This window comes from Magnolia sinica, chromosome 4 (genome assembly GCF_029962835.1).
Source record: "Magnolia sinica isolate HGM2019 chromosome 4, MsV1, whole genome shotgun sequence".
Lineage (NCBI taxonomy): Eukaryota > Viridiplantae > Streptophyta > Magnoliopsida > Magnoliales > Magnoliaceae > Magnolia > Magnolia sinica.
The window spans coordinates 15,091,518-15,116,719 of NC_080576.1; the positions used below are offsets into that span (position 1 = coordinate 15,091,518).

At 40.6% G+C, this 25,202-nt stretch overlaps 2 protein-coding genes across 2 annotated transcripts; both read left to right on the forward strand.

Moving 5' to 3' along the window:
• Nucleotides 1-422: 422 nt before the first annotated feature.
• On the forward strand, nucleotides 423-18,030 carry LOC131242544 (oxysterol-binding protein-related protein 1C-like). The gene is made up of 10 exons (XM_058241252.1): nucleotides 423-1,145; nucleotides 1,247-1,603; nucleotides 3,703-3,802; nucleotides 5,198-5,646; nucleotides 8,654-8,809; nucleotides 10,877-11,044; nucleotides 11,125-11,265; nucleotides 16,161-16,391; nucleotides 16,511-16,624; nucleotides 17,489-18,030. The coding sequence occupies exons 1-10, from the start codon at nucleotides 615-617 to the stop codon at nucleotides 17,657-17,659; spliced, it is 2,418 nt and encodes an 805-aa protein (XP_058097235.1). The 5' UTR covers nucleotides 423-614; the 3' UTR covers nucleotides 17,660-18,030.
• A 2,469-nt stretch (nucleotides 18,031-20,499) lies between these two features.
• On the forward strand, nucleotides 20,500-24,089 carry LOC131242545 (putative pentatricopeptide repeat-containing protein At3g11460, mitochondrial). The gene has a single exon (XM_058241253.1). The coding sequence runs from the start codon at nucleotides 20,738-20,740 to the stop codon at nucleotides 22,670-22,672; it is 1,935 nt and encodes a 644-aa protein (XP_058097236.1). The 5' UTR covers nucleotides 20,500-20,737; the 3' UTR covers nucleotides 22,673-24,089.
• Nucleotides 24,090-25,202: the final 1,113 nt, after the last annotated feature.

Consider the following 25,202-nt stretch of genomic DNA (forward strand, 5'->3'; position numbering starts at 1 on the left):
GATTAATTTGGACGGAGAAACTATTCACTTTAACCGTACAATTGGTTACCATGGATATATAACTAGATCGCTAATCTCTTTAAATCTGACTCATCCGTAGAGAGAGACACTATTTTAATAGCTTTAGGTTGTGAAATAAGTTTACGTATGCAGCAACTGAAAAACTGTGCATGGATGTTGATACTCCGCAAGACCATCGGCGTTTATTTTATTTTTTTTCTATTTGATGTGTAATGTCCAAATATCCGAAAGTCACGTGATTAAACAATCGTAATTATTTTTTTCATTATACATCTAGACTGGAACCATCATCTGGACATTTTAATTTGAATCATTCGCATGCAATTTTAAAGTAATTTCAGTGCCTGCGTATCAACCATGACAAAGACCGAGTAACAAAGCATTTCTCTGTATACATATACCCGCATTCTCCTCCCCGTTACCCGTCAAAATCAAAATCGTGCCGATTTCCCCGCCTTCTCTCTCAATGCAGACAGCAATCCATCCCACGTCTCTAACCGCATGTCTCGGTGACCCCGCGGCCACCGGAATCTCCTGATCCCGATCCTGTTCTCCACTCTTCCAAATGATCTGATCCCCGCCCTGCGGACGACATGCATCCGTTCTGCTGCGTGTCAACGGAACCCGTCGCGGAACGGAACGCGGCCACGCCACCCACTCCGTCGCCTGAATTTCTCGACATGCCAACCTCGCCTCGATCCGATACCCTAACCTCTGCTCCTCGCAGCCTCTGCACCTCCCCTCAATCCGTCGATCTTGCTAACGGCCATGCCCGGCCCCGTCCCCTTGAGGCATCTCAGCCGTCCCGATCAGTGGGCCACCTTGAGCCATCGTCGACGCTGGATCACCGTGAGGTGAAGCTGAATGACATCGTTGGCAACGGCGTCTCCGGAATTCTCTACAAGTGGGTGAATTATGGCAAGGGATGGCGGCCGCGGTGGTTCGTGCTCCAGGACGGCGTCCTATCCTATTACAAAATCCATGGTCCGGACAAGATCGATCTCAGCCAAGAGACGGAGAAGGGATCGAGGCTCATCGGTGAGGAATCTGTCAAACGCATGCGCCGCTACAGGAATGGCATCTCCCAATCCCGCCGGAAGCCTGTGGGCGAAGTCCATCTCAAGGTCGGATTCTGCTCATTCTATCCGTTAGAAGATAGGATTCCACTTAACGGTTCTGGATTTGGTGTATGTTTTCCTCTTTTTTTTTTTTGTAATTGTTTTAGGTTTCGTCGATCCGTGAGAGCCGATCGGATGACAAGCGGTTCTCGATCTTCACTGGGACCAAGCGGCTCCACCTGCGGGCTGAGTCCCGCGAGGATCGAATTGCTTGGAAGGATGTGCTGCAGGCCGTGAAGGACATGTTCCCACGGATGTCGAACAGCGAGCTCATGGCCCCGGTCGACAATTTTGTCTGTTCGACAGATATGCTAAGGCAGCGGCTATTGGAGGAGGGCCTGAATGAGGCGGCAATCCAGGACAGTGAGCAGATTATGAGGAATGAGTTCGCTGAACTGCAGGACAAGCTGGTGCTTCTCAAGCAGAAACAATCGCTCCTCATTGAGACCCTGCGCCAGCTAGAGGTATAATGACTCCATATCAAAATCTCATCAACTCTGGAATTTCAGAATTCTTTGATGGCTTGTATGATACATTCTTTTGTCTTTCTCCCCTTTTGCGGTATTAATTTTGAAGTAGAATGCCTGTTGTAGTCCTTTATATTTATTTCATTCTTTAAAGATGAATTGAATATATAAAAATGGAACTGGTGCCCTCTTGCAATTGGTATTTGAAATATGAACAAACAGACCTGAATTGATGGAATTAGTTGTTATTTGATTCCTTCTTCTTCTTTTTTTATTTTTATTTTTTTGAATACTTGGAAATTTCTTCTTGCATGAAATCTAGATGCGATTGTTTGTTCGAAAAGTCTGTGGATCAGGAGGAAACATCAACTTTTTTAATACTTCGAGAACACTTCTGTGTATTTAAGCGATCTATATGCATTTGCTTCTATCTGTTTAGCTTCCCTTTCTTGTTCTTTATGCGCTTTGTTCCAGGGATTACTTTAGAGTATTGTGCTATGTGACCATGCAAAATGCTGGCATCATTTGACTCGTTAAACATTCCTAATTGTTTATAGTACTCTCCAGAATTCTGTCACTGGAAGATGCTGTTTCAGTTGAATCATTATGCATGCTTGCATGCATGCATACATCCTATTCATATAAGCACCCACTTAATAAGGACACTGTTTGTTGAAAAATGAAAAAGAAACCGTTGTGTTGAATCCTGTTAACCCAGCTTTCTAGACAAAACGTTGAATCACTTTTTCCTTACAAGCTATATAAATGTGATTTGTTTATTTTTTTGTTCCTTTTTTTTTTTTAAATAATAATTTATTAACATAGTTTGTGTTACTGAGAAGTAATATTTCATAAACTATTGTTATTTATAACTGTATGGGCAGTTATCTTGTCGGGTTTTCCCTGGGTAGCTACATTTGACACCTCATGTCTCTGTCTGGAGAGAGGTGATCCTAAACAGTTAGGTATTATTGTTTTGACAAAAGAAAACTGTGGTGGTGCTTAAGCAGTTTAGGTTCAGTCTGAAAAGGCCACGAAATGTAAATGTCCGTCTGTTGTTTGCTTCTTGGATGACTGATGAGCTGTATGAATGGTTAGTATGGGTGGATTCTGCATGTACAGGTATACATTTTTGTATAAGTATCTGTTGATTATTGGGATTTTGAACCAAACTGCTGAGCTGCTGTCATTATTCTGGACAGCATTGGCACGGGAAAGTTCTTCATCATTTTTATGTGATGGTGCCATGTGTCAGCATGTGTTTGTCTGATCAAGTCATCCTGCAATGTAAGCAAGTTGCCTGAAATATTTTGAGAGACTCTTGGGAAGTTCAAGTTTCATATATTGAATGCCTTAATGTCAAAGGATGTTGCTGCATAGAACTTTTTAGTTGCAATAATGCATATAGGGAGAAACTAACAAGGCAAGACATACTGAAACCACCCTTTTATGTAGGTTTTTTTTTTTTTAAAAATAAATTTCTTGTAAGTATATAATATGTGGACTTAGTTATCATTTGTTTGAAGTGAAGGAATTGTGCCTTGTATGATAAATTATGCTGCCAACATTCAAGCTTAGAAAGTACCCTGTAAAAGAATTAAAGCCAACCACACGTAGATCAATAATAGTTCATCCCCATTGTCCAAGAAAACCAAATCAGTGCAACTTCACACCTGTATGAATTGGAATATCTTTAACGCTGAGTTTTTGGAGATTGTGATTTTCACTTAAACAGAATGGAGTTTCTACTCATGCGTTGGTGTTTTTGCTTCCACAAGTAATATGATACTACACTAGGATGGGGTGGCATTTGACTATCTTGCCTCCATATTGAACTCTACACTCCTGAAAACCTGATGGGGCAGTATTTCTCTTGCTGTTGCCTCTGTGGTTTTGGTTTCAAAAACCAACCTGGGGTGGGCTTCACTTGATGTTTAGGATTTTTTTCTCCCCTTTCTCGAGAGCCCTTTTTGATGGATATATCACATCCTCATGCCAACTGTCATGACTGTTTGATTTACAGCATAAAGTATCCTTAGCTCAGATATTCTTATTGGTAATACTGAAAAGCCACCTTTTAATACTTTGTTATGTAGACAGAAAAGGTTGATTTGGAGAATACTGTAGTTGATGAGAGCCAAAGGCAGTCAAAGGAAGATAGGTCTGCTTCAAGACTGAAGAATGACAAATGTAGTGGTAAGAAGCCATGTCAAATGGCAGTCCATTAATTTTATACATGATCATTAGATTTCTCACCCATTTCATTTGCTATCTTTACAAGCCTGTAAATCTATGTTTTGGCCAATCTTTTCTTCTTACTCAACTTTTCTTGGCATTTGTGAATCTATCTTTTTCCTATTATTAAATCTTACTTGATGGAAGTTTTATTTTTTCATATGCAAATTAAAAGAAAAATGGATTTAGAAAGGGACCCGCATAATATATAGCGTAACTTGGACATGACACAAGTGCTAAATGCCCAAGTAACCGTGAGTGTCAGAGGTGACTTGTTGAACTTATAGACACCATAGTGTGTCTGTACTAGAAAACGGGGAACATTGAGGAAAACAAATTATTGAGATGAGGAAGCCTAGAAAAAGAAAATAAAAGTAAAAAAAGATTCGTCAAAAAATATTTATGTGATTATTTGTTTTGGTTTGGTTAATTTCAATTTAAATCTAAGCTAATAAAGAAGGGTGAGTTCCAATAGACTAGTTTTTATCAACAAACTTCGAAAAGTGCAAAGGATTAAAGAAACATTGTCTAGGGTCCTGAACATAACCACTCAAATAGCCTGTGGCCATGGATTTTCCACCATAGAAGTTGGTAAATAATCTTTGCATGGCCTGGATTTAAATTCAGGACTAGCTAGTTAAAATTAAGAGTGAACTATAACAACTTAACAGGTCGCTAAAGAGCCCTCAAATATTGGTGGGGAGATATTTTGAACATGATTATACTGGATGAGTGAAGCAACTCTGCCTGGTAGTATTGTGCCTGCTGGTCCCCAGCCCAGGTAAAAGAGGGTTGATGTCAGTTGGGGCAGCTTGTCATTGAACCTTCTCCAAGTATTCATGTGAAAAGCTGATCCCAAATAGATGGGACAAGGCCATGATGACGACAACGGCTGTACTTGTGAGCTACGACCAATCTTTTCTTGTCTACATCCTGACTATTTGGTTTTCAGAGTATCCACTGTTCTTGACACTCGCCATTCTGCATGGTAGTTGCACCATCCTCACATGGCAAAAAGAGCAAACATGCTTCTAACAATTTTAGAGCATTTTTCTTCATGGTTTCTCGGTGGTTAACTTTCTTATTATTGTACTTCTTTCTTTGACTCATCCAAAGAAATCTTCCTAAATTGAAGCTTGCTTTAGAATTGTTGCTTTGAACTTATGCTTGCCTTTTATATAAGGCATTAACTGAAATTGATATGCTTGCATGATGTGCTTGTTTAGTGATCTTGTTCCTCTAGATTGTTCTTCGGAGCTGTTATTATTTTTGTTTTGTGGTTTCTTGTCCAGTATTAGTTAATATGCTTTATTTTATTCTTATTTGTGCATGCAAAATGTCTTTTTTTTTTTCCAGAAGGTAGTATCACAGAATCCGATGATGACAATGAAAGACAAGATGCCGCGGAGGAAGAAACAGATGATGATGAAAATGCATTTTTTGATACACGCGATTTTCTGTCGTCAAGTTCTTTTAAAAGTAGTGAGTCTGATTTTCAGAGGTCGTCATTTGATTCTGATGATGAAGAGCATTATGCCATTGATTCTGAGAATGGTATTGATGCTTCAATAAGATCTATGGGATTTAACTACCCTTATGTTAAACGACGAAAAAGATTGCCCGATCCAGTTGAGAAAGAGAAGGGAGTCAGCCTCTGGTCAATGATTAAAGATAACATTGGAAAGGATCTTACGAAAGTTTGTCTTCCTGTGTACTTTAACGAGCCTCAATCTTCTTTACAGAGATGTTTTGAAGATCTGGAATACTCGTTCCTAATTGACCAAGCGAATGAATGGGGTAAAAAGGTAAGTTCATGACATGGCATATTTTATTTCTGGAAGTTTTGATGGGAATCCTTTAACATAATTAAAAATCATGATGATTTATTGTGTTTGAGTTTTCACTAATACCATTTTGTGACTTGAATCCGTTGAATTGTAAATTTGTAATAGATTTCATTGACTACTTTGTTTCGCCCAAAACTTAGTTTTTACTTTGTTGAAAAAGTTTGGAACTTGTTTGAATCATCAAATAATGTCCACAATTTTATGCTTAACCACGCATACTTCTATATGCTTGATAAAAGCATTAAGTTGCATGTTTGTCATAATCTAGTATTTAGCATTTAATTTGTTCAATACTGGTTGCTTGATGGAGACTTGTTCATTTGTGATTTTGATGTGTTACACAATTTTATATAGTGTAGCATTTACATAGGTTTTTCTGTACATTATTTAATTTTTTATATAGGCAAATAAAAGTCAGGAGAGATTGAATGGGATATTGCTCATAGAATTAGAGTTGGGTCGATGAAGTGGAGATGTGCCTTTGCAATTTTTTTTTTTTGTGATTGACGCATACCCATCAAACTGAAGGGGAAATTTTATAGGATAACTCTAGGACCAGCCACACTTTATGCGACAGAATGTAGGGCAGTTAAGGAACAACATGTTTGTAGGATGAGCATCGTGGAAATGATGATGTTGAGATGGATGAGTGGCAGGACAAGGATGGATTGAATTAGAAATGAATGCATTTGGTGGAACTAAGGAGTAACACCAGTAGGTAAGTAAACTTTAATGGTTTGGCCATTTGCAATGGAGACTAGCAACTGCGACGGTTAGGAGTACGTTGGTTCAAGTTGAAGGCTCTAAAAGGGCAACGGCCAAAAGGATGTTTATAGAGGTGGTAAGAAAAGACTAGAGGACCCATGGTTAACTGAGGATATGGTACATGATAAAGTGGTATGGTGGAAATTGATTCATGTAGCTGATCCCAACTTCTTGCAATAAGGCTTAGATGATGACGGCGATGATGATGCAAGCAAATAAAAGTAGCATGTATTTTTCTCCTCCTTTCAACTCTTCTTGTCATGGTGTATGTTTCAATGTTGAGGAATTTCGAAGAAATGTATCTTCACAAGCTTCTTGAAATTGCCGCTTCCATATTTCTATTACTTTGGTTTCTTTCACACTTCTTCCTTCCATAACCATGGCCTACACACTTACATTATAATATTGAAATATATAGTATCATATAAATGCTGTTACATAAAATAATTGGGAGATAGATCCTATAATAGTAAGTTAGAAATCATCATCATCCTCTAAGCCTTATCCCAACTAATTGGGGTTGGCTAATAGTAAGCTAGAAGATTATTTAGAATGCATGCTATATTACTGTATTATGAGAAGAATTTGAATCAGGTCCTTTCCCTAAATGCCAGTTGATGAGGGTCTAGCATAACATTTGTTTGGAATATGTTATGTCCTTGTTACAAAGGTTGTAGGGTGGCAATTGAATGCGTCTTGGCTTTAGAAAAAAAGGTTGTCTTGCATGACTCGAATTCATTGAAGAAAGAATTTGAAAAACTTAAGCCTTTCTGTTGAATTCAAGGATGTCCCCAATGAACATCATGCTTAGTGACCTGTGACACAATTTTGGGATGTAATTATATTTTTGTTTGGAGTTGACTAGTTTTGTTGTCCATTCTTAAGGGTCTTTTGAGTGCAACCTAAAAGAGTTCAATTTTAAATATTCCTTATGATTTCATCATGTTGGGGAAACAAGTTGTTGGATATTTTCTGAAAGAATCAACTTCGGAGGCATCAATTTAACTGCCTGCTTACATGTGCCAACTAGGCACACATGTGCAAGATCCAAACCATCCACATTTCACACCTTACTGTGAAAGTATGATGCCTCAAATATCAGCTTCGTGGATTTAAATAGCGGTTTCAGAGTGCAACACGCCTGGGGACTGAAACCAGTACGGCTCTTCCTGACTTATTTTGATTAAGTTTGTTGTGGTCCCATTTCGGACTGGTGATTTGTTTTGTTGTGGATCAAAACTGGTACAACTTGGATGAAACCAAGTTGCACTGGACAATATATTAATATTAAACAATGAACTACCCCATCCCACAACAGAGTTGTACTGGATGATATTGTAAACTGTGATCAGCTCCATCTGCCATGTAACTGGGCTTCATTTTCACTGCTCATGGTAGATGTTGGTGGTAGTTCCACTGAATGCTTATGGGTTGACACCACCTGTGGTGCCTGTCGGAGAAAAACTGATCAGAGCCATTTTTTGCTGGCACTTGTACAAACCGTAAGTTAAAGGTGGATTGCACATACCAGATTTGAAATTCTCTCTCAAAGAACTTCAATGCAATTATAGAAAATTAAGAGATGTGACTGTTCAAAGGCTATAACTACCTTATAAGGGCATCAGGCCTTTAGAAAATGATAGAAGAATCTCTCTGCTAAAAACTCAATTATTTAGCAGAAATTCTGAAACATTTAGTGATCTTAACATGTCTCTAGAACCATGGTTATGGCTTGCATCTATAGGCTCTTCATACAACTATTTCTTGTTTTAAACATAACTTGTTCTTAGCTTGCTAAACAAGTTCCTTAATAGAAGGAGATTTACTGCCAATTTGAATAAAACCTTGGAAAATAACTTCCTAAGTATGCTAATCGATGCATGTAGAGAATAATAGACACATTTGTGTGGTTCACAATTTGACAGGACCCTTGTGGGGTCTGCAATTTGAATCAGCCGGAAACCACCATCAATATGATAGTGCCAAGCTGCTCAAATTGTGGAAAGTTCTGTTCTTGTTGCTTTGAATTGGTCATTGTACAGAGTACTTTTATCAGGATGATATATTAGTTCGTGATGTTATCCATGTACATGTTGTGATGCCATTCAACTTCTAATGGAAACTAAAGAAAGCCCACTCATTTTGTTGGAAGTATGTTTTGTTTACTTCAAATATTCACATGCTGGATGAAAATCTGCAGGGAAATAGCCTTATGCGGATTCTAAATGTTGCTGCATTTGCTGTATCTGGATATGCTTCTACAGAAGGAAGAAACTGCAAGCCATTTAATCCACTTTTGGGGGAGACATACGAAGCTGACTATCCAGACAAAGGCCTACGTTTTTTCTCAGAAAAGGTTTCTCTAAAACCCAAAAACTCTTGGACTTGATATCATGTTGGTCAAATTTTCCCGACTGTTTTCTCATATGTCAACTTATAAATATTCCTCATACATGCACATCTGCTGCAATTACCATGTGCTAAAATTTATAGTTCTCTTTACACACACACACACATGGTACAACTGCAACTGGCATGGGTTTCTTTCTTACCTCAATGGTGATTTCATGCACCGATGCTTGTCTTTTCTTGTGGAAGGAGATCTTATAATGTTAGGAATGCTCAGACTTCTTGGAGAATGTGTATCCAGAAATGCTGGATATTGTTGGTTCAAAAATCTGATTAACTACTTAACCATAAATGATTGAGATTCAAACTTCGACTTTTGACATTTTCATGGATAATGTGAAAGTGAAGCCTTCCAAATAACAGTGACAAAACAGAAAGACTACGTAACCATATGCCATGACCCTGTTAAGGGTGTTTTGTAACTGTCCATATTAGCATAAAAATAATTATAATGACATTTTCTGAGGGCTGAAGTGGCATCTTAGAATGAATCTTCCTCCATAAATTGGTCATTGCTCTTTTAAACCATTATACGACTCACTTTTTTAGACTACTACGTTTTGTCAAATGAAAGGAAACCGAGTAAAAAAGGATATGTGCTTGTATTGGATCTTGTTGTGTTTGGGAGTCCACAGTCGATTCTCTTTCCATTACAAGATCTGAATGAACATTTTGTATGGCATCCATGGGAGAGTCGAATCTGTTTCTAAAAAGTGAGAGATTCTTCTTATCATGCACTAATAATTCCTCATTCTGAAACACATGGTCATTTGTTTTCATGAGTTCAGAGAATGGTCGGTGGGTTTAGGAGTGTTGCCCTTTATTCTCTCTATTCTCTTCTCCCCATCAACACAGATCTCCACATTAGTGACCTGGAAAATAGGAAGGTGAATGATAGCAACGCTAAATACAACTCAAGATACCCATACATTACCACTTTGAAGTAATGAACATACCTAAATTTGATATTTTCGGACCCCTAATGAACATACTGAAATTTGCTATTTTCAGACTCCTTACTGAAATTGATGAAAAAACTAAAACATTGTAACTTGCTAAATCAGCAAGTTCTGTTGAAAGCTGGCCCATTCAGCACCTAGAAGCTGTGAGTGGATTTCAGGCATGAATTGGACCATTAGAATTGGTAAAGCCAACCACGCTGGTGAACAATGCAACCGGGTAAGTTACTTCTCTGGTTTTTTTATAATTAAAACAGAAGTTTATAAAGAGAGTACTCATGTGATGCTTGCCTAAAGTCTTTTGGCAAATTCTTTTCCCACTTTTCTCGAGATATCACGTTGTCATCATCAAACTGCGTACGTACCTTGCAAAAATCATTCAGAACACATCCATTAGATCGACCCCCCCATCAAAATAACATTTCTCACAAGGATTGCAGCTCCTCCCCAATCTCCACCGCCATTTACTCAACAATGCCTAAATTCTCTGTCTAATATTGCTTATACCAAGGCTCCTTTCAGTTATGGGTTTTTGGACCTCCTTCCAATTAATTAAATGAAACTTATGACCTTCCTCCCTTCCTTCCCATGGGAAATTTCTTTGGATCCTTCATAGAAAATAAAATGAGAGAATAGACAATGCATGCTTCATAAGAGTGACTCTGCCCCCAAGTGACAGACACGACCTTTTCCACTTAGAAAACTTTTTCTCAATACATTCCAAAATGGGATCCCAAAAAGATGCTTCCATTGCTCTACCCCCAAGAGGAAGACCTAAATCAGCCCCTTTGCAAATGACTTGACCAATTGCAAATGGACAATTCTAGCAGGTATGGAATTGGCATCTTAGGTTTTCCTACTAATTGGTGCTTCTTTTCTATCCTTTCCTTTTGATACTTGTATTTGTATTTCATGGATGATATAGTATTCCTTTTCAATCATTCAGAACATAAACTTTGCTGTATGTATTTCGCTAGATTCTTTTTTCCATTTATTGTCCTGTAATGACTAGTGGTCAAGTTACTTTCTCAAACATCCATTTTACTTGGAGACAGGTCAGTCATCACCCAATGATTGTTGCGTGCCACTGTGAAGGCAGAGGATGGAAATTTTGGGGAGATAATAATCTAAAAAGCAAATTCTGGGGTCGTTCAAGTCAACTTGATCCTGTTGGTGTTTTAACTCTCGAGTTTGATGATGGTGAAATTTTTCAATGGAGCAAGGTAAGAATCATGAATGAAATATGCTAGGTTTTGTTTCTTATTGAGGTGCAAGTTGAATGCTCGCTAGATTCTTTCTTCAGGTCACAACGTCCATTTACAACCTTATATTGGGGAAGCTCTATTGTGATCATCATGGTACCATGCGAATAGAAGGAAATCATGAATATTCATGCAAGCTAAAGTTTAAGGAGCGGTCAATCATAGACCGAAATCCTCACCAGGTGATTAATTCATTGCCTTGTCTCTTCATACTCTTACATGGCGATTTTATATACATTTATTCCTTTCCTCCATATGAAGTTCATTGACGAAAAAAGAGAGTCAATCTTTAGCATCAGTTAATTGTCAAAATACAAGCAATATTGTACGCGTGTTAGCATATTGTTTTCTGTTACCTTAGAATTTAGTTTGTTTGGTGTTAAAAGAACATGATACAGCTGTCCTATGTTCAGTAGGCCTGTGTTGTTTGTGGACTGCAATATGGCTACGGTGAGTTGAGGATGGCATCAAGCGCATTTTATTTGCTCTTGTTTAATTGTCATGGAGCATATTCTAAAGCACTTCTTTCTTATTTTATTTTAAGTAGCTTGATTAATCCTGTTTGTTTGAAAGTAGCTTGTGTCAATAATTATATATTAGAAAAAGCATGTGTCTAATAATCATGATGATTCGTGTTAAGAAAACAAAGGCAAGAAAGACTTGACAAAATATTTGATATGAACCATGAGCTGGTCTCTGTACAAGTAAGACTTCCCAGGCGCACAAGATGGTTTATGTCAACTGACTTTGAGATATTTGACTAAAGGACCAAAGCCCCTTACGTAGATACAAGCCTTGGATCATTTTCTACATATGGCAGATGCTTGACAAGAGCATCATCCGATAACATGATATAAAACATAATAAGTGAACTAAGCAAAATGTTGATTCTGCATTTTCTACATAATTCAAATTCATACAAAGAAACTTCTGAAAGGCTTGAGTTTGTGTTCTTAACATTAACCCCCAAATTCTACAGCTAAAAATATATATAATCTTTGGGTTGATGCCTTTCTGATGATCCAGCTATATTTCCTTTCGCAGGAAAATAGGTCATAATAGCCGAACTTGACGTTCATTGAATTATTGGAATGCCAAACCCAGAGAATCCAGCCAGAAATATTAAATGAGGTGTTCTGGGAGTGTGGAGACCCAAGTGCAATTATGCACCAGAATGGTGTACACAACTCATAGTTGATGGTGACGAACTGACAAAGATTTCAACAAAGAAGAAAGGTTATGATAGAGGTTCTTGACTATCCTGACCTGGTGGAAGATGAAGTTGTATCGCTGTAGGGGCCTTTTGCTTGACCTGGCAGAGTACGCTGATTGCATGCGCACATAAATTGTACACATGGCGTACACGTATCTCATACGAAACCATCCAAATCGTCAGCCTTACTATGGAGGGGTTATATCCCAAATATCACTAAGGTATGATTGTAACTGGCTGACAGGTGGACATCTAGTGGGCAGTTAAAAAAAATAAAAATCAATTGTCCAAATTCAACAAACAAATGCCCATTAAACAGAGGTTAGGATTGTCCTATGAATCTGATTGCCAGGCTATAACTGATCCACAGTTGCTCCCAGGATTTGGGCAGTTTGGATTTGGTTACACGTGTGCCATGTGTACGATGGGTGAGTGCATGTATATGACTCTCATACTTTGCCAGCTTATCAAGTAACTCCTCTCTTGTGCACTGCCTAGTTGCATGAAGACCTGACATGCACCTGCCATTTTCCATCTTTAGTCTCAGACTGTTGTACCCATATGCATGTCTTGGGATTTCCCTATTTTGTCGTACTCCTGTATCTTGGAGTTCAAATTTACACACCACCTCAACTTGCATCTGCTTTGCTGCTTACAAGAGCAATGTACCTTTCAGTCCCTTATATCAACCTTTTCATGAAAGCAGTTGTCTAACCTCCTAGATGTCATCTTGTCTCTCTTTGTCATCAAACCACTGCTGATAAACCTTACATCTCTAGTTTGTGGGATGTTCTTGAGATAACATTGTCTAAGGTTGCTGCATTGCAACTTTATTGTATTTTTTCAGTTTTGGCATAGAACTTAGGCACAATAGGACCTCAATTAGGCCTTAATTGTCATGGTGCATAAGGAGTCTAATACTTCAGAGCAATATTCATTACATTTTCTTAGCTTTTGCGACTGCTGCCTGTTTGACGATTTAGGTTCAAGAGCCAAGGCTCATATGGGGGTATAATATAGACTTGTATTTGCTTCAATCAACTTGTACGCTATTTGCTTCAATCAACTTGGATGCCACATTTGAGATTTCTGTTACACCTGTTAGCTTGTCAGTGGAAAAGTAAGATTTCTTGAATTTTGAGCTCTGGCTAATATGGTAGAAATCATAACTAACTCTCCATAGTAAATCGTGTGTCACCATTATCCATAGACATGCAGTGGTGGACACGGAGAATTCTAGATGGTAAATTCACTGTACATCCATACAAATATATCAAACATTAGAATGTTATGTTTTAGTGTTTTCAATAATGGGCCCCTCATCTTCTTTTCTGTTTGTTGTAGTTTTGGAAACCTTGAGTCGGATTTTGGTGAGAGGTCAATCTGGGGTGTTTTTCGATGATACCCTTATTTTCTATGAAGTGGATGGGTCCATGGTAGATAATCTCAGGAAGATTATTAGATGTTTTGAGGTTGTGTTGGGCCTTAAGATTTAATCTAGGTAAAAGCAAGTGATGCAGGACAACAAACCACTCACTCTAAAAGCTCGAACTGATAGAGCATGGCAATTTAATTCTTTTATCTCATAGCCCATGTCCCACATCCATGGGTTAGGTCCTCGGCCAAACTCTCCTCGCGGGCGATGTTTCTAGGTTGGCTGGTATCTTTGGGCATTGGGCTAGGTCTCTCCCTTCTTCTTACCCCAAATTTCCTTTCTGTGTTGGGAAGCCTACAAAACATTTGCAAGATAAGGTGATCTCCCATTCCTTTGGGTAGAATCACCTTACTTAAGGTTGCCCTCTCCAATCTCCCTCTTTATTTCATGTCTTTGTTCTGTTGACTTAAGTTTGTCATTGCTAGGATTTTTATTTTTATTATTTTTATTTTATTTATTATTATTATTATTTTTTTTTGAGAGATAACGGTTGTCATTGCTAGGATTGATAGGCTTAGAAGGGATTTCCTTTGGCAAGGTGGAGCATCCAAGGGAAATTTTCATTTATTGAACTAGAAGGAGGTGCATAGGCCTTTTGCCTAAGGAGGAGCTGGAATTAAGCGTCTCAATGATGTTAACTCAACTTTGCTAAGCAAATGGGTTTGTAGATGGGGGGTGGAGGGTAGCATGTGGAGGAACATTATTGTTGGCAAATATGGCTCTGGCATGGGTTAGTGGACGAAGGATTCATCTCTTTATCGAGCATCCCATCTTTAGAAGGTTGTTGCTCGGGTTGCGAAAAAAATGCTTGATTGCTTGGTTTTGCTATTGGGTATGGAGTTTAAGTCAGATTTTTGGATGATGTTTGGTGTGGGGAGTGCACCCTTGGATCGGATTTTCCTAGTTTGCCTGGGCTGTCCTATTGTTGATGTTTCTATTGTCCACTGTTTCTCTGTCTCTATGGATGGGTGTGTGTGGATTCCTCTTCTTTTTTTTTTTTTTCCTTTAAAGGTAAGGATTTTATCGCTGCAGAAACAGGAATAAAACAGAAAACACCTGAACTTAGGGAGCCCAATCCCTGAACATGACAAGCACCTGGGAAAAGACTCCATCCGTGGCTTCGGAGAGATTCCTAAAACATTGATTTTTCTTCCCAACCAGATCGCCCACATCACAGCAAGAAAAAGGACCCCCCACTTTCTTCTTCCCATCACTCCTCCAGGATCAATGTGCTATTCACACATGAGCACTTCCATGGTCAGGGCCATCACCCACGCCACTCCTGAGAGTCTGAGAATGCTCTACCAAATATCTGACGAGAAGGGACAGTGAGTAAAGAGATGATCCATTATTTCCTCGGAATGAAAGCAAATGAGGCAAGCGTTAGGAATACGCATTCCACATTTTCGGAGGTTGTTGACAGTGTGGATTCCTCATTGTCGACGATATCTATTTGATTCAAAGATCAATGATGTGGTTCACCTTTTTTCCCTCTTGGAGGTGATCCAACCTTCTCCAAGAGTGAATTGACTTGCTCATTTGGATGATTTACAAGTCTAGTATCTTCTCGATGAGGTCTCCGTATTCTCTCACCTCCCAATCTGTGAATCAGAACTTTTGCAGCCATATAGGCCCTGTCTAGTCCTCCGGTGCCCCTCCTAAAGTCTTAGCTTTCGCCTGGCTCGTTGGCAGAAATAAAGTCCTTACGATTGACAGTCTCTGCAGAAGGGTTGTGATGTGTTGCCTAACATTTGTCTTCTTTGCTACAAAGACGCAGAGTTGGTGGATCATCTGTTCGTCCATTGTCTCTTTGCGAGGGATGCTTTTAGTATTCTACTTGCTTTTAATGTGTCCTGGGTGATGCCTAGCTCAATTGATGGTCTGTTTCTCTTTTGGCATGAGAGGGGGCCAGGGATAAAGGGCATATCCAGGTGGAGTGTCTCTATGCTCACCATTCTCTGGTGTCTTTGGGGCGAGAGGAACGATCATTGCTTTTGTATTGGAAGTACTTATCTTGGGGTTATTGACCATGTTAATTTGTGTATCAGGGATTGGGTGCCTTAAGTGGTTTGATCGTCTTTTTCTTCTATTCCTTTTGCTTTCTTTTCCCCCTTTGGCTTGTTGGCCCTGAATAAATTGCACTATCTTAAAAAATGATAATGATAAACCTAAAGAATATTATTTCTATGTGAAGGTGCAAAATTTTTTAACAATAACAGTAGCAGCAGCGACAATAACAAAATAGTAACGATATGAGCTATATACCAATATAGCTGGGATAAGGCTATAATGATGACGATGACGGTGCAAAATAGCCAGGACAAGGCTTTGATGGTGAAATCTATGGCATCCTTTCTTGCACATAGTGATGATTGTGACAATTTGCTGCTTATGAACAATGTTGACCTATGGTGGAAGTTCAATTGCAGGTACAAGGTATAGTCCAGGACAGGAATGGAAAAACGGTGGCCACACTACTTGGAAAGTGGGATGAGAGCCTGCATTATGTGTTAGGCGATCACTCTGGAAAGGGCAGAGGATTGGAACAATGGTCTGAGGCCTGCTTGCTCTGGAAGCGCAGCAACCCATCTCAGTTCCCCACCAGATATAACTTGACACGCTTCGCCATTACACTGAATGAGCTCACACCCGGATTGAAGGTGATGATGAAACTTGCATGTGTTTCTAACTCAAGCCCATGTTCCTGTTGAAGTCTAGATGCTTTTTCGGTGGAAGGGGGCCGTTTAACTGAAGATGATTTTTTTTTTTTGGTATGCAGGAGAAGTTGCCCCCCACAGATTCAAGGCTAAGGCCAGATCAGAGGTGCCTGGAGAACGGGGAATATGATATGGCCAATGCAGAGAAGTTGCGACTGGAGCAGAGACAACGACAGGTGAGTTTGTCTTATGAATTCCTTTCTTCTCTCTTTCCTTCTTTCTTCTTTCTTCTTTCTTCTTCTTTGAATTGCTGTCTTACAACTGCATTTCCATCCTTTTTTGTTCTTGTTCTTGTTCTTTTCTTATTTCCCCAATTGATCCTTACTATTGTTTCATAGAGAAATGCCAAGGCCACCTTGCAGTGCTGGATCTCAGACAAATCCTACTTGTGCCATGTATGTGAGATCCAAGCCATTGATCAGGCTGACTGTACTGAACATGCATCATGGCCTGAAAATCAGGGCAGTTGGGTCATCAGGTGTGCCTACCATTTAAAAAGAAAGGGGTTGCAACTGCACGCTGGAGCATGTCTATCTCTAGTCCATGAGCTAAGGACCTGAGTCCAGTTGTAGCCCAGCACGTTGACTATGAACCAAATGCCCAGCACACCAATGATAAATAAGTCAGGCCAAGTGTTATTGGGCATTTAGGCAAAAGATGCAAAAGGCCAGGCACAGGGTCACTTCGATAATAGGACTGAATCGAAGGCCCCAGTCCCGACCATGGGACTTGAGATCCATAATAACCTGGCCCACCACTGCTCAGCTTAGTCCACTTCCAGCCCCAGCAAAATGTGACTGTTGGAAAACAGACAGTTTGAAGGAATGGCAAGTGGTCTGCATCCATGTACACAAATGGCTCACTTGGTGACTAGACCAAGCCTAGCTGGGGCCATGGCACATACATGGCAGGGCCTGGATTCCATGCCCTTGCTTATAATGATTGGATAGTACATGCCATAAGATCATTTAATTTTACTATGGTAAGTAAAAAAACATGCATTGATGATGGCTAGTAATGTGGGGAGATTGGTGAAACAGGCGAGGAAGATGCAAGAGCAGGGTTGGAAGCCACGGTGGTTTGCCAAGGAGAAGGGAAGCGAGACGTACCGGTACATTGGTGGTTACTGGGAGGCTAGGGAGCAACACAAGTGGGAGGCATGCCCCGATATCTTTGGCCAAGCGTCGACCACTGATCAAATGTTGGTCTGAGAGGTGAGCCAAAGGCTGTGTGACCCGTGACCATTTGCCTTCTGTTTTTCTTCCTCTTGTTGATCTATTCTCTTTTGGTTCTCCACGGATTGGAGGATCTTGAGATGCTGGTGGCCAATGCGAGTGCTCTCCATATTTTGAGCAGTTGAGGTGCTGAATGGCAGTGTAATACGTGTGGAGCTGAAGGTGTCGCTGGCAATGTAATAGAAGTAGTTGTTGGCTCTCTCTCTCTCCGTGAACATTTTCCTGTGAGGAAAAAAGAAAAAAGAAAAAAGAAAAAAAAAGTATTATTTTCTGAACATTTTCCTATGAGGAAAAAAAAAGTATTATTTTTTCATATTTTTCAATATTCAATCCAGTTTTCATTCTCATTTAGTGTGGGTCCCACTGTTCTAACTAAAATGGCCTAATTAGGACTGGTGGGGAACCCATTGGTTGCAGAGGAAGGTTGCACTGATGCAGTAAAAGTCGTAAAGCCCGATTTGCAGATTTTCTTTTGGGGTTAACAGAGACCAAAGTGAAGAGTGGACCAGCTGGGGAATTGACGGGGAATGATCATTGACAGTCTATGCATGTGGGCTTAGAGGGCAACATGGGGGTTTGACGTGGGGTGATCATTTTCTTCGAAAAAGAAAAGAAAACAAAAACAAAGTAAGAATGGATGATTGATTGATCTGGTCCAACCCATTTGAGCGAATGGCTGCAATGTGGTTTTCACTTGTACATTTCTTTGTTCATGCTTTGATATTCGGGGGTATCGTGGGTGATCCGAACTTACACCAATCCATCCGGAGACGGGCAGTTAAGATGCATTGCATTCTTGTTACTTATTACATAATGGAAAATGAATAGCTGGGAACGGGCTATATTCTTAGGGCCTGTTTGAATGCCTCTTAGTTTTTTTTTAAGTTGTAAGTGACTTACTTGTAAGTCACAAGTGAAAGTTACTTACAGGTAACTTATTTGGATGTAAGTTAAGTTACTTACAGGTAACCTGTAAGTTACTTACAGGTAGAAAGTTGTATATTACATCAAGCAAAGCTTTGATTAGGAAAGTGTTCTAAAATGTTATAATCATATAAAAAAATATGGGATCAAATATGTTATTTTTTAAAGCCCATCAAGATGAATATTTGAGATAATTATTAAGCTAAACCAATCATCACGTGGGCTATAAAAGTGGGGCCACAAATTCAAAATATTTATAATATGGAGTAATAACTCAATTTGAACATTGAGAATAAACTTTCTCAGTAAAAAAACTCAGCAACACAAACAAGGTGGGCCTAAAATCCCCGATGGAGAAACGGTTGGACAGAGTGGATATATAACACATCATCAAGGTGGGCCCACGGCAGGGGTAACACCTACTATCGTATTACCAGTAATGCAATCGGACTACGTACTAAGCTGCTGGTATACTTTTATTACACTAAGTAAATCCAGTTGGACCCACTGTAAATGTAAACAGTTTATCCAATCAATCCATCCATTTTTTTCATCTAAATGTAGAATTCGAGCCATAAATTTAAGCATATCCAAAGCTCAAGTGGACCATACCACAGGAAACAATGGAAATACTGATTTGGACTGTTGAAACCTTTCTAGCGCTCATAGTGATCTTTATTTGTCATCCAACATGTTCATAAGATCACAAACACCTGGATGAGGGAAAAAAATCAGCTTGATCCATAACTTCTATGCCCCCCCCAGAAATTTTCAATGGTATACACTCAATTCACACTATTTTCTGTTGTGTGGTCCACTTGATCTTTGGATATAGCTAATTTTTAGGATCAGGACTTGAAATCAAGTATTAAAATGGATGGACAGTGCGGATCAAACACATATATCATGGTTGATCCCACAGAGTTTACGCATTACTCAGCACTCAATGATAAAATGCATGATATACCACGCAGTCTACGCATTACTCAGCACTCTTCCCGCATAATACTTGGCAGCGCACAAGTTGGCAAGAGTCCTCTTGAGAACTTTTTGACAACTCATCGTACGTGACTTGAGTCTAAAATCTGAACGGGCCACGTGATGCAGAACCCCATGAAACCCGACCTAACTATTACCTTGATCTAAAACATTGGTGGGCCATGAAAAAAGAAAACATTTTCCTGCCTTGATTTGCATCTCTCTTTTCTATGGCCCACCAGCGTTTTAAATCAGGGCCAAGATTGGTCTTAGGTGGTTTCATGGGATGCTGCATCACATGGACCATTAGGATTAGCGGTCCATGACACGTGTGAAAAAATGCGCACATGCGCAGGTGCGTATAAGTGCGCGTGCCTTGTTAACGTCAGGCCACTACCGTTTTTAAAGAGAAAAAAAAAGGGTTGATGAAACCCTACCGTTCTAGGAGGAGGAGAGACGGAAGGCGGTGATTACAGAGAGAGATTGCAGAGACGGAGAGAGATTGCAGAGAGGGAGGGAGGGGGAGAGAGATTGTAGAGAGGGACGAGGAGAGAGCTTGGGATGGAGAGACGAAACCTACAATCCCCTTTGGTGCGTTTCTCCCTCTTCCCCTCTTTTTAAAAAACCGACCGTTGAGCCTGTAAGTGACTTACAGGAAAGTGACTTCTCAACCCCACCCCCTGCAGTTTTGACTTACAGGTGATTTTTCTCCCCCAAACACCACCTGTAAGTGACTTCCCACTTACCCAACTTACAGGCATCCAAACAGGCCCTTACAGAGGGAAACGTGCATTGATATATGTTATTAACTGGAAATGGCCCGACCACATTTTTCAGGTTCTTAGTGTCTACTTTCTTGTCTACATGCCTTTATATAAGTAGTGAATGGATTGGGCAGAGACTCAGAGAAATGGGGTTGGACTCGCCAGCTGATAGGCTGATCCAACCAATGTTTAATTCCATAAACGATATAGCTGTATCAGGCGATACGTGGGGAATGGTACTGATTTCCGATCCATTGCCAGCCTATCCACATATAATGAGTCCAGATTGACCAATCTGTGGGTCCCACCATTTTAGTGCTGCTACTGGTTGGATAGTTAAGGAGCCCAGAAACCCAACAGTGCCACAATTGCAACGTACCTTCATGACATGATCAAACGCTTCATCGTTTCCACCACAGCGAGAATCTGTTGTCACTCCTCTCTCCAAAGAATAAACTCCAGCAGCAGCAGCAGCAGCAGCTCATGGAACTCTCGCTTGAGATTGCTGGCGAAAGAGGGCCACTTCCTGGAATCCCTCCATCTCTACCGCACGATGCTCCTCTCTGGACACTCCCCCGACCGTTTCACCTTCCCCTTTGCTATCAAATCCTGCGCTGCTCTCTCCTTTCCTTTGTCCGGCGCTCAGATCCACTGTCACGTCATCAAGACCGGATGCCTCTTCGACCCTTTCGTCCAGACGTCTCTCATCTCCATGTACTCGAAATGCTACCTCCTTCACCAGGCCCGTAACCTGTTCGACGAAATTCCCCCGTCTAATAAGAGCTTGCTTGTCTGCTACAACGCCCTCATCTCCGGGTTCACCCTCAATTCCCGCCCTTTGGAAGCCCTCGCCCTCTTCCGCCGCATGCGCCGTACTGGCATCCCCTTCACAGTCGTCACAATGCTCGGTTTGATACCGTCGTGTGCTCTCCCGACGTTGCTGGGTTCTGGGATGTCCCTCCACGCCTGCAATATTAAGTTTGGTACGGATATTGATGCCTCCGTTGAGAATTGTCTACTTACCATGTATGCGAAATGCGGGTCTGTTGATCTTGCTCGGCAGGTGTTTGATGGAATGCCTGTGAAGGGTTTGATCTCGTGGAATGCCATGATCTCTGGGTATGCTCAGAACGGCCTTGCTGCTGATGTCTTGGATCTCTTTCGCCAGATGGAAAGGTCCGGAGTGCAGCCTGACCCTGTAAGCCTCGTCAGCATTCTTTCCTCCTGTGCAAACCTTGGTGCCCGACGTGTTGGCCGGGATGTTGAACAGTACATTGCCCGTAGCATGTTTGGTTTCAATGTCTTTCTGATGAACGGATTGATAAATATGTATGCAAGGTGTGGGGATTTGGCACATGCTCGCAAGCTATTCGATAGTATGCCTGACAGGAATGTTATCTCTTGGACTGCAATCATTTCTGGCTATGGGATGCATGGCTATGGAGAGACAGCGGTGCGACTCTTTGATGAGATGCGAGCGGCAGGTATCCAACCAGATTCTGTGGCATTTGTCAGTGTCCTATCGGCATGCAGCCATGCAGGGCTGACAGAGAAGGGCTTGGAGTATTTTTCGGAGATGGAGAAGAATTATGGTCTGCGTCCAGGACCTGAACATTATGCTTGTGTAGTTGATCTTCTTGGACGTGCAGGTCGGCTTGAGGATGCATGTGGGCTAATTGGATCAATGCTAGTGAAGCCCGATGGTGCTGTCTGGGGTGCCCTCCTAGGTGCATGCAAGATCCACCGCAACATCAAACTGGCAGAGTTGGCATTCGAGAGTGTTATTGGGTTCGAGCCAATGAATGTTGGTTATTATGTTTTGATGTCGAATATATATGCGGAAGCAGGAAACTTGGATGGTGTGGCAAGGATTCGAGGGATGATGAGAGAGAGAAGGCTTAAGAAGGAACCTGGGTGTAGCTACGTTGAGCACAAGGAGAGGATTCACCTCTTTTTAGCAGGTGATAGATTGCATCCTCAGGCCAAAGATATCTACAGGATGTTGGATGGGTTAGAGGCTTCGGTGAAAGCGCTGAATGCATTAAAGGATGGTAATGTTGATACAAATAATGGAAGTGGCGAAGGTGAGGATATTGTAACGGCAATGGGAGTTCACAGTGAGAAGCTGGCAATTGTGTTTGGGCTCTTAAACACAAAGGCAGGGGAGGAGATAGTGGTGATAAAAAACTTGAGGGTATGTGGAGATTGTCATCGGTTTATAAAATCGATTACAAAGATTGTGAACCGTGCAATCATTGTTAGAGATGCAACCCGTTTTCACCATTTTGAAGATGGTGTTTGTTCTTGCAATGATTACTGGTGATAGAGATGGCAAAGCTGGATGACTTGGATTGATTCTCTCTTCCAGAGACTGTAGAGGAACTATTGGCTGCATGTTTGCTAAGAAAGGCCGCATTGGTGGCTGCTTTGACATAAGAAGGGGATTGACGGACAGCCCTTGGGTAGGATACAAGTGCATGATGCAAATGAAAGTGGGTCTTAAATTATGGAAAATACATGGGTGCATTTGGAGCTCGATAATAGAAGGATTGAGAAACAAAACATGGGTTTATCCACAGATGCCTACGAGTCTCTTGATATGTTGGTGTCCTCCAAAAGCAAGGAGGCATGTGATATATGAGAGTGAGTCTCTCTTCTTGGTCAAGCATGACAAGGTAAAATCGCTTGAAGTAGGAGCATTAAAGATGCATTTATAAGGGTTTCATGCCCTTGCTGTCAATCACATTGCCATGTTTTGGCCATTGCAATTTACAAATATGACTGAAACTTCATATGCCTTGGTGACTATCTGGTGAAGAAAAGTAAAGGGTAGGCATGTATCTTAAGTGGACAGTGTAAGGTGTGAATGATAAACACAATTGAACTGCTAACAGACTCTGTGACTAAGAGGTTGTGGAGTGTGCCCCATAATAATGTCAGGTTGTAGAGCATCCCCTACAGTACCAAGGCATTGTTCATTTATACGAGTAGGGATGGAAAGGATTGTAGGCTGTGGGCCATGGGCTCTACGATGTGAAGGTACTAGAGCTTCCTCATGGTGGAGGATGATAAATGTGTTTAAAAAATTACAATGCCAAGGTCCTTGAGCTTCCTCACGGTGGAGGGTTAGAAATGTGTTTAAAACATTATGGGTGCAAGGTATTCTCATGGCTATGGATGTTGAGAATGCTTTCTCCTACAAAGTCGAGCTCGCAAGATGCCCTTAGATTCAATGATGTGATCATTGTCTTTCATCTAAGACTTTCTTCCAGCAATTTGGGTTGGTTTTTAGATGATGGATTGGCTGAAATTTTTATGATTAGCTGCCCACCAGACATCAACCTTCCTCTCTTACCCATGCTCTTGGTAGTTGACGTCCTTGGTTCTCCATGACAAAAGGAACCCAGACTCATGCCTTATCAAGCACTAGCTGAGCACCTAATCAAGTGGTTCAAAGAAATTGAGTTCAATCACGTTCCTAGAGATGAAAACAGGTTAGCTGATGCCCTTGCTACCCTTGCTTTGGCTCCTTATTCATCAATTAATGGTCTCTCATTGTAGAGAAACTCTTGATTCCAGCTACCAAGAGACACTCACTACCTATGATCCGGCAGGTCAATCTTCATAATTTCATCCAAAATGTGAAATACTCATTAAAATGTGGGAGAGACAAGAAGATGCGGGGTTGTTAATCTGCTTGGCTAGTTAAGCATGAGCTAATTCATTTGTCTTTGGGCTTCGATTGCCGAGTAAAGAAGATGCGGGGTTGTTAATCTGCTTGGCTAGTTAAGCATGAGCTAATTCATTTGTCTTTGGGCTTCGATTGCCGAGTAATAGAGACTTTACAAATAAAGCCTGAGGATTGATACTCCATTGCTGTCATTTAATATGCATATTGTTACACGTCAGTGTGCATGTGATGTGGTGCTTGGCAGATTGTTATTTAGTGTGTATCATCTTATGAAAACAGAGTATGGTGTCCCATCATTGAGATGGCTCATATGCTAGATCTTGAATAACAGGGGATCTATGCATGATTACCAACAGACTCTAGACATGCCAACACAGTCTGGCTCCACCCTCCACCTTGCACAACTAGTGTACAGTAATTGGAAAGGGGAATTTGTAGGGATTTGCCTATAGTTGATGTCTACAGCATGCAGCTAGCTGAGCACTGGCTGAATGTGATGCAGATCATCACTAAAAATGCCATGGACATGCTATGGATGCAGAATACCCATGTGACCCATGCCTACAGATGTGGAGTTTCCTGTCCCCAAACACACTCGAGAAGGTTCACAAAGTTATGGAAATCTTGTCGATAGCTTTCTAACTATATATCATTTACAAAAAATGGGTAATTAACCAATTACAAAGTTATGGCAGTCTGAAGCTATAGTGTGCACTAGACTCTAGATCAAACTTTCTTGCCTGGTTTCTTTCAATATTGGCTGTTGAGATTGTTTTTGACTTTGTCCTACATCAGCATGTCATGATGCTAAGGATGTGGTGCCCCACTTTCAGAGTTCATTAAGGTATATCTTGAGCTATTTTTATCGGAGATTGGGAGTATTTCCCCTCACCCATTGAAGAATGCCTGTTAAATACAAAGCTGATGCATTACCCATAATATGGTGTCAATTGAAATTCTTGATGTAATGGGAATTTGTTTATTTTATGTAATTCTTTTTATCTTTTAATTATTTCAATATCTTAGAGGACTCAATACATCAGTGATTCAGTATAGCCTTCATGTACCATCCTGATGCTATTCAGCAAACCATCTTGCATTTACTTTGTTGTTTATGGCATTTTCTTGCAGTTGTAAGTAGCGGAACATGAGCATTTGATGT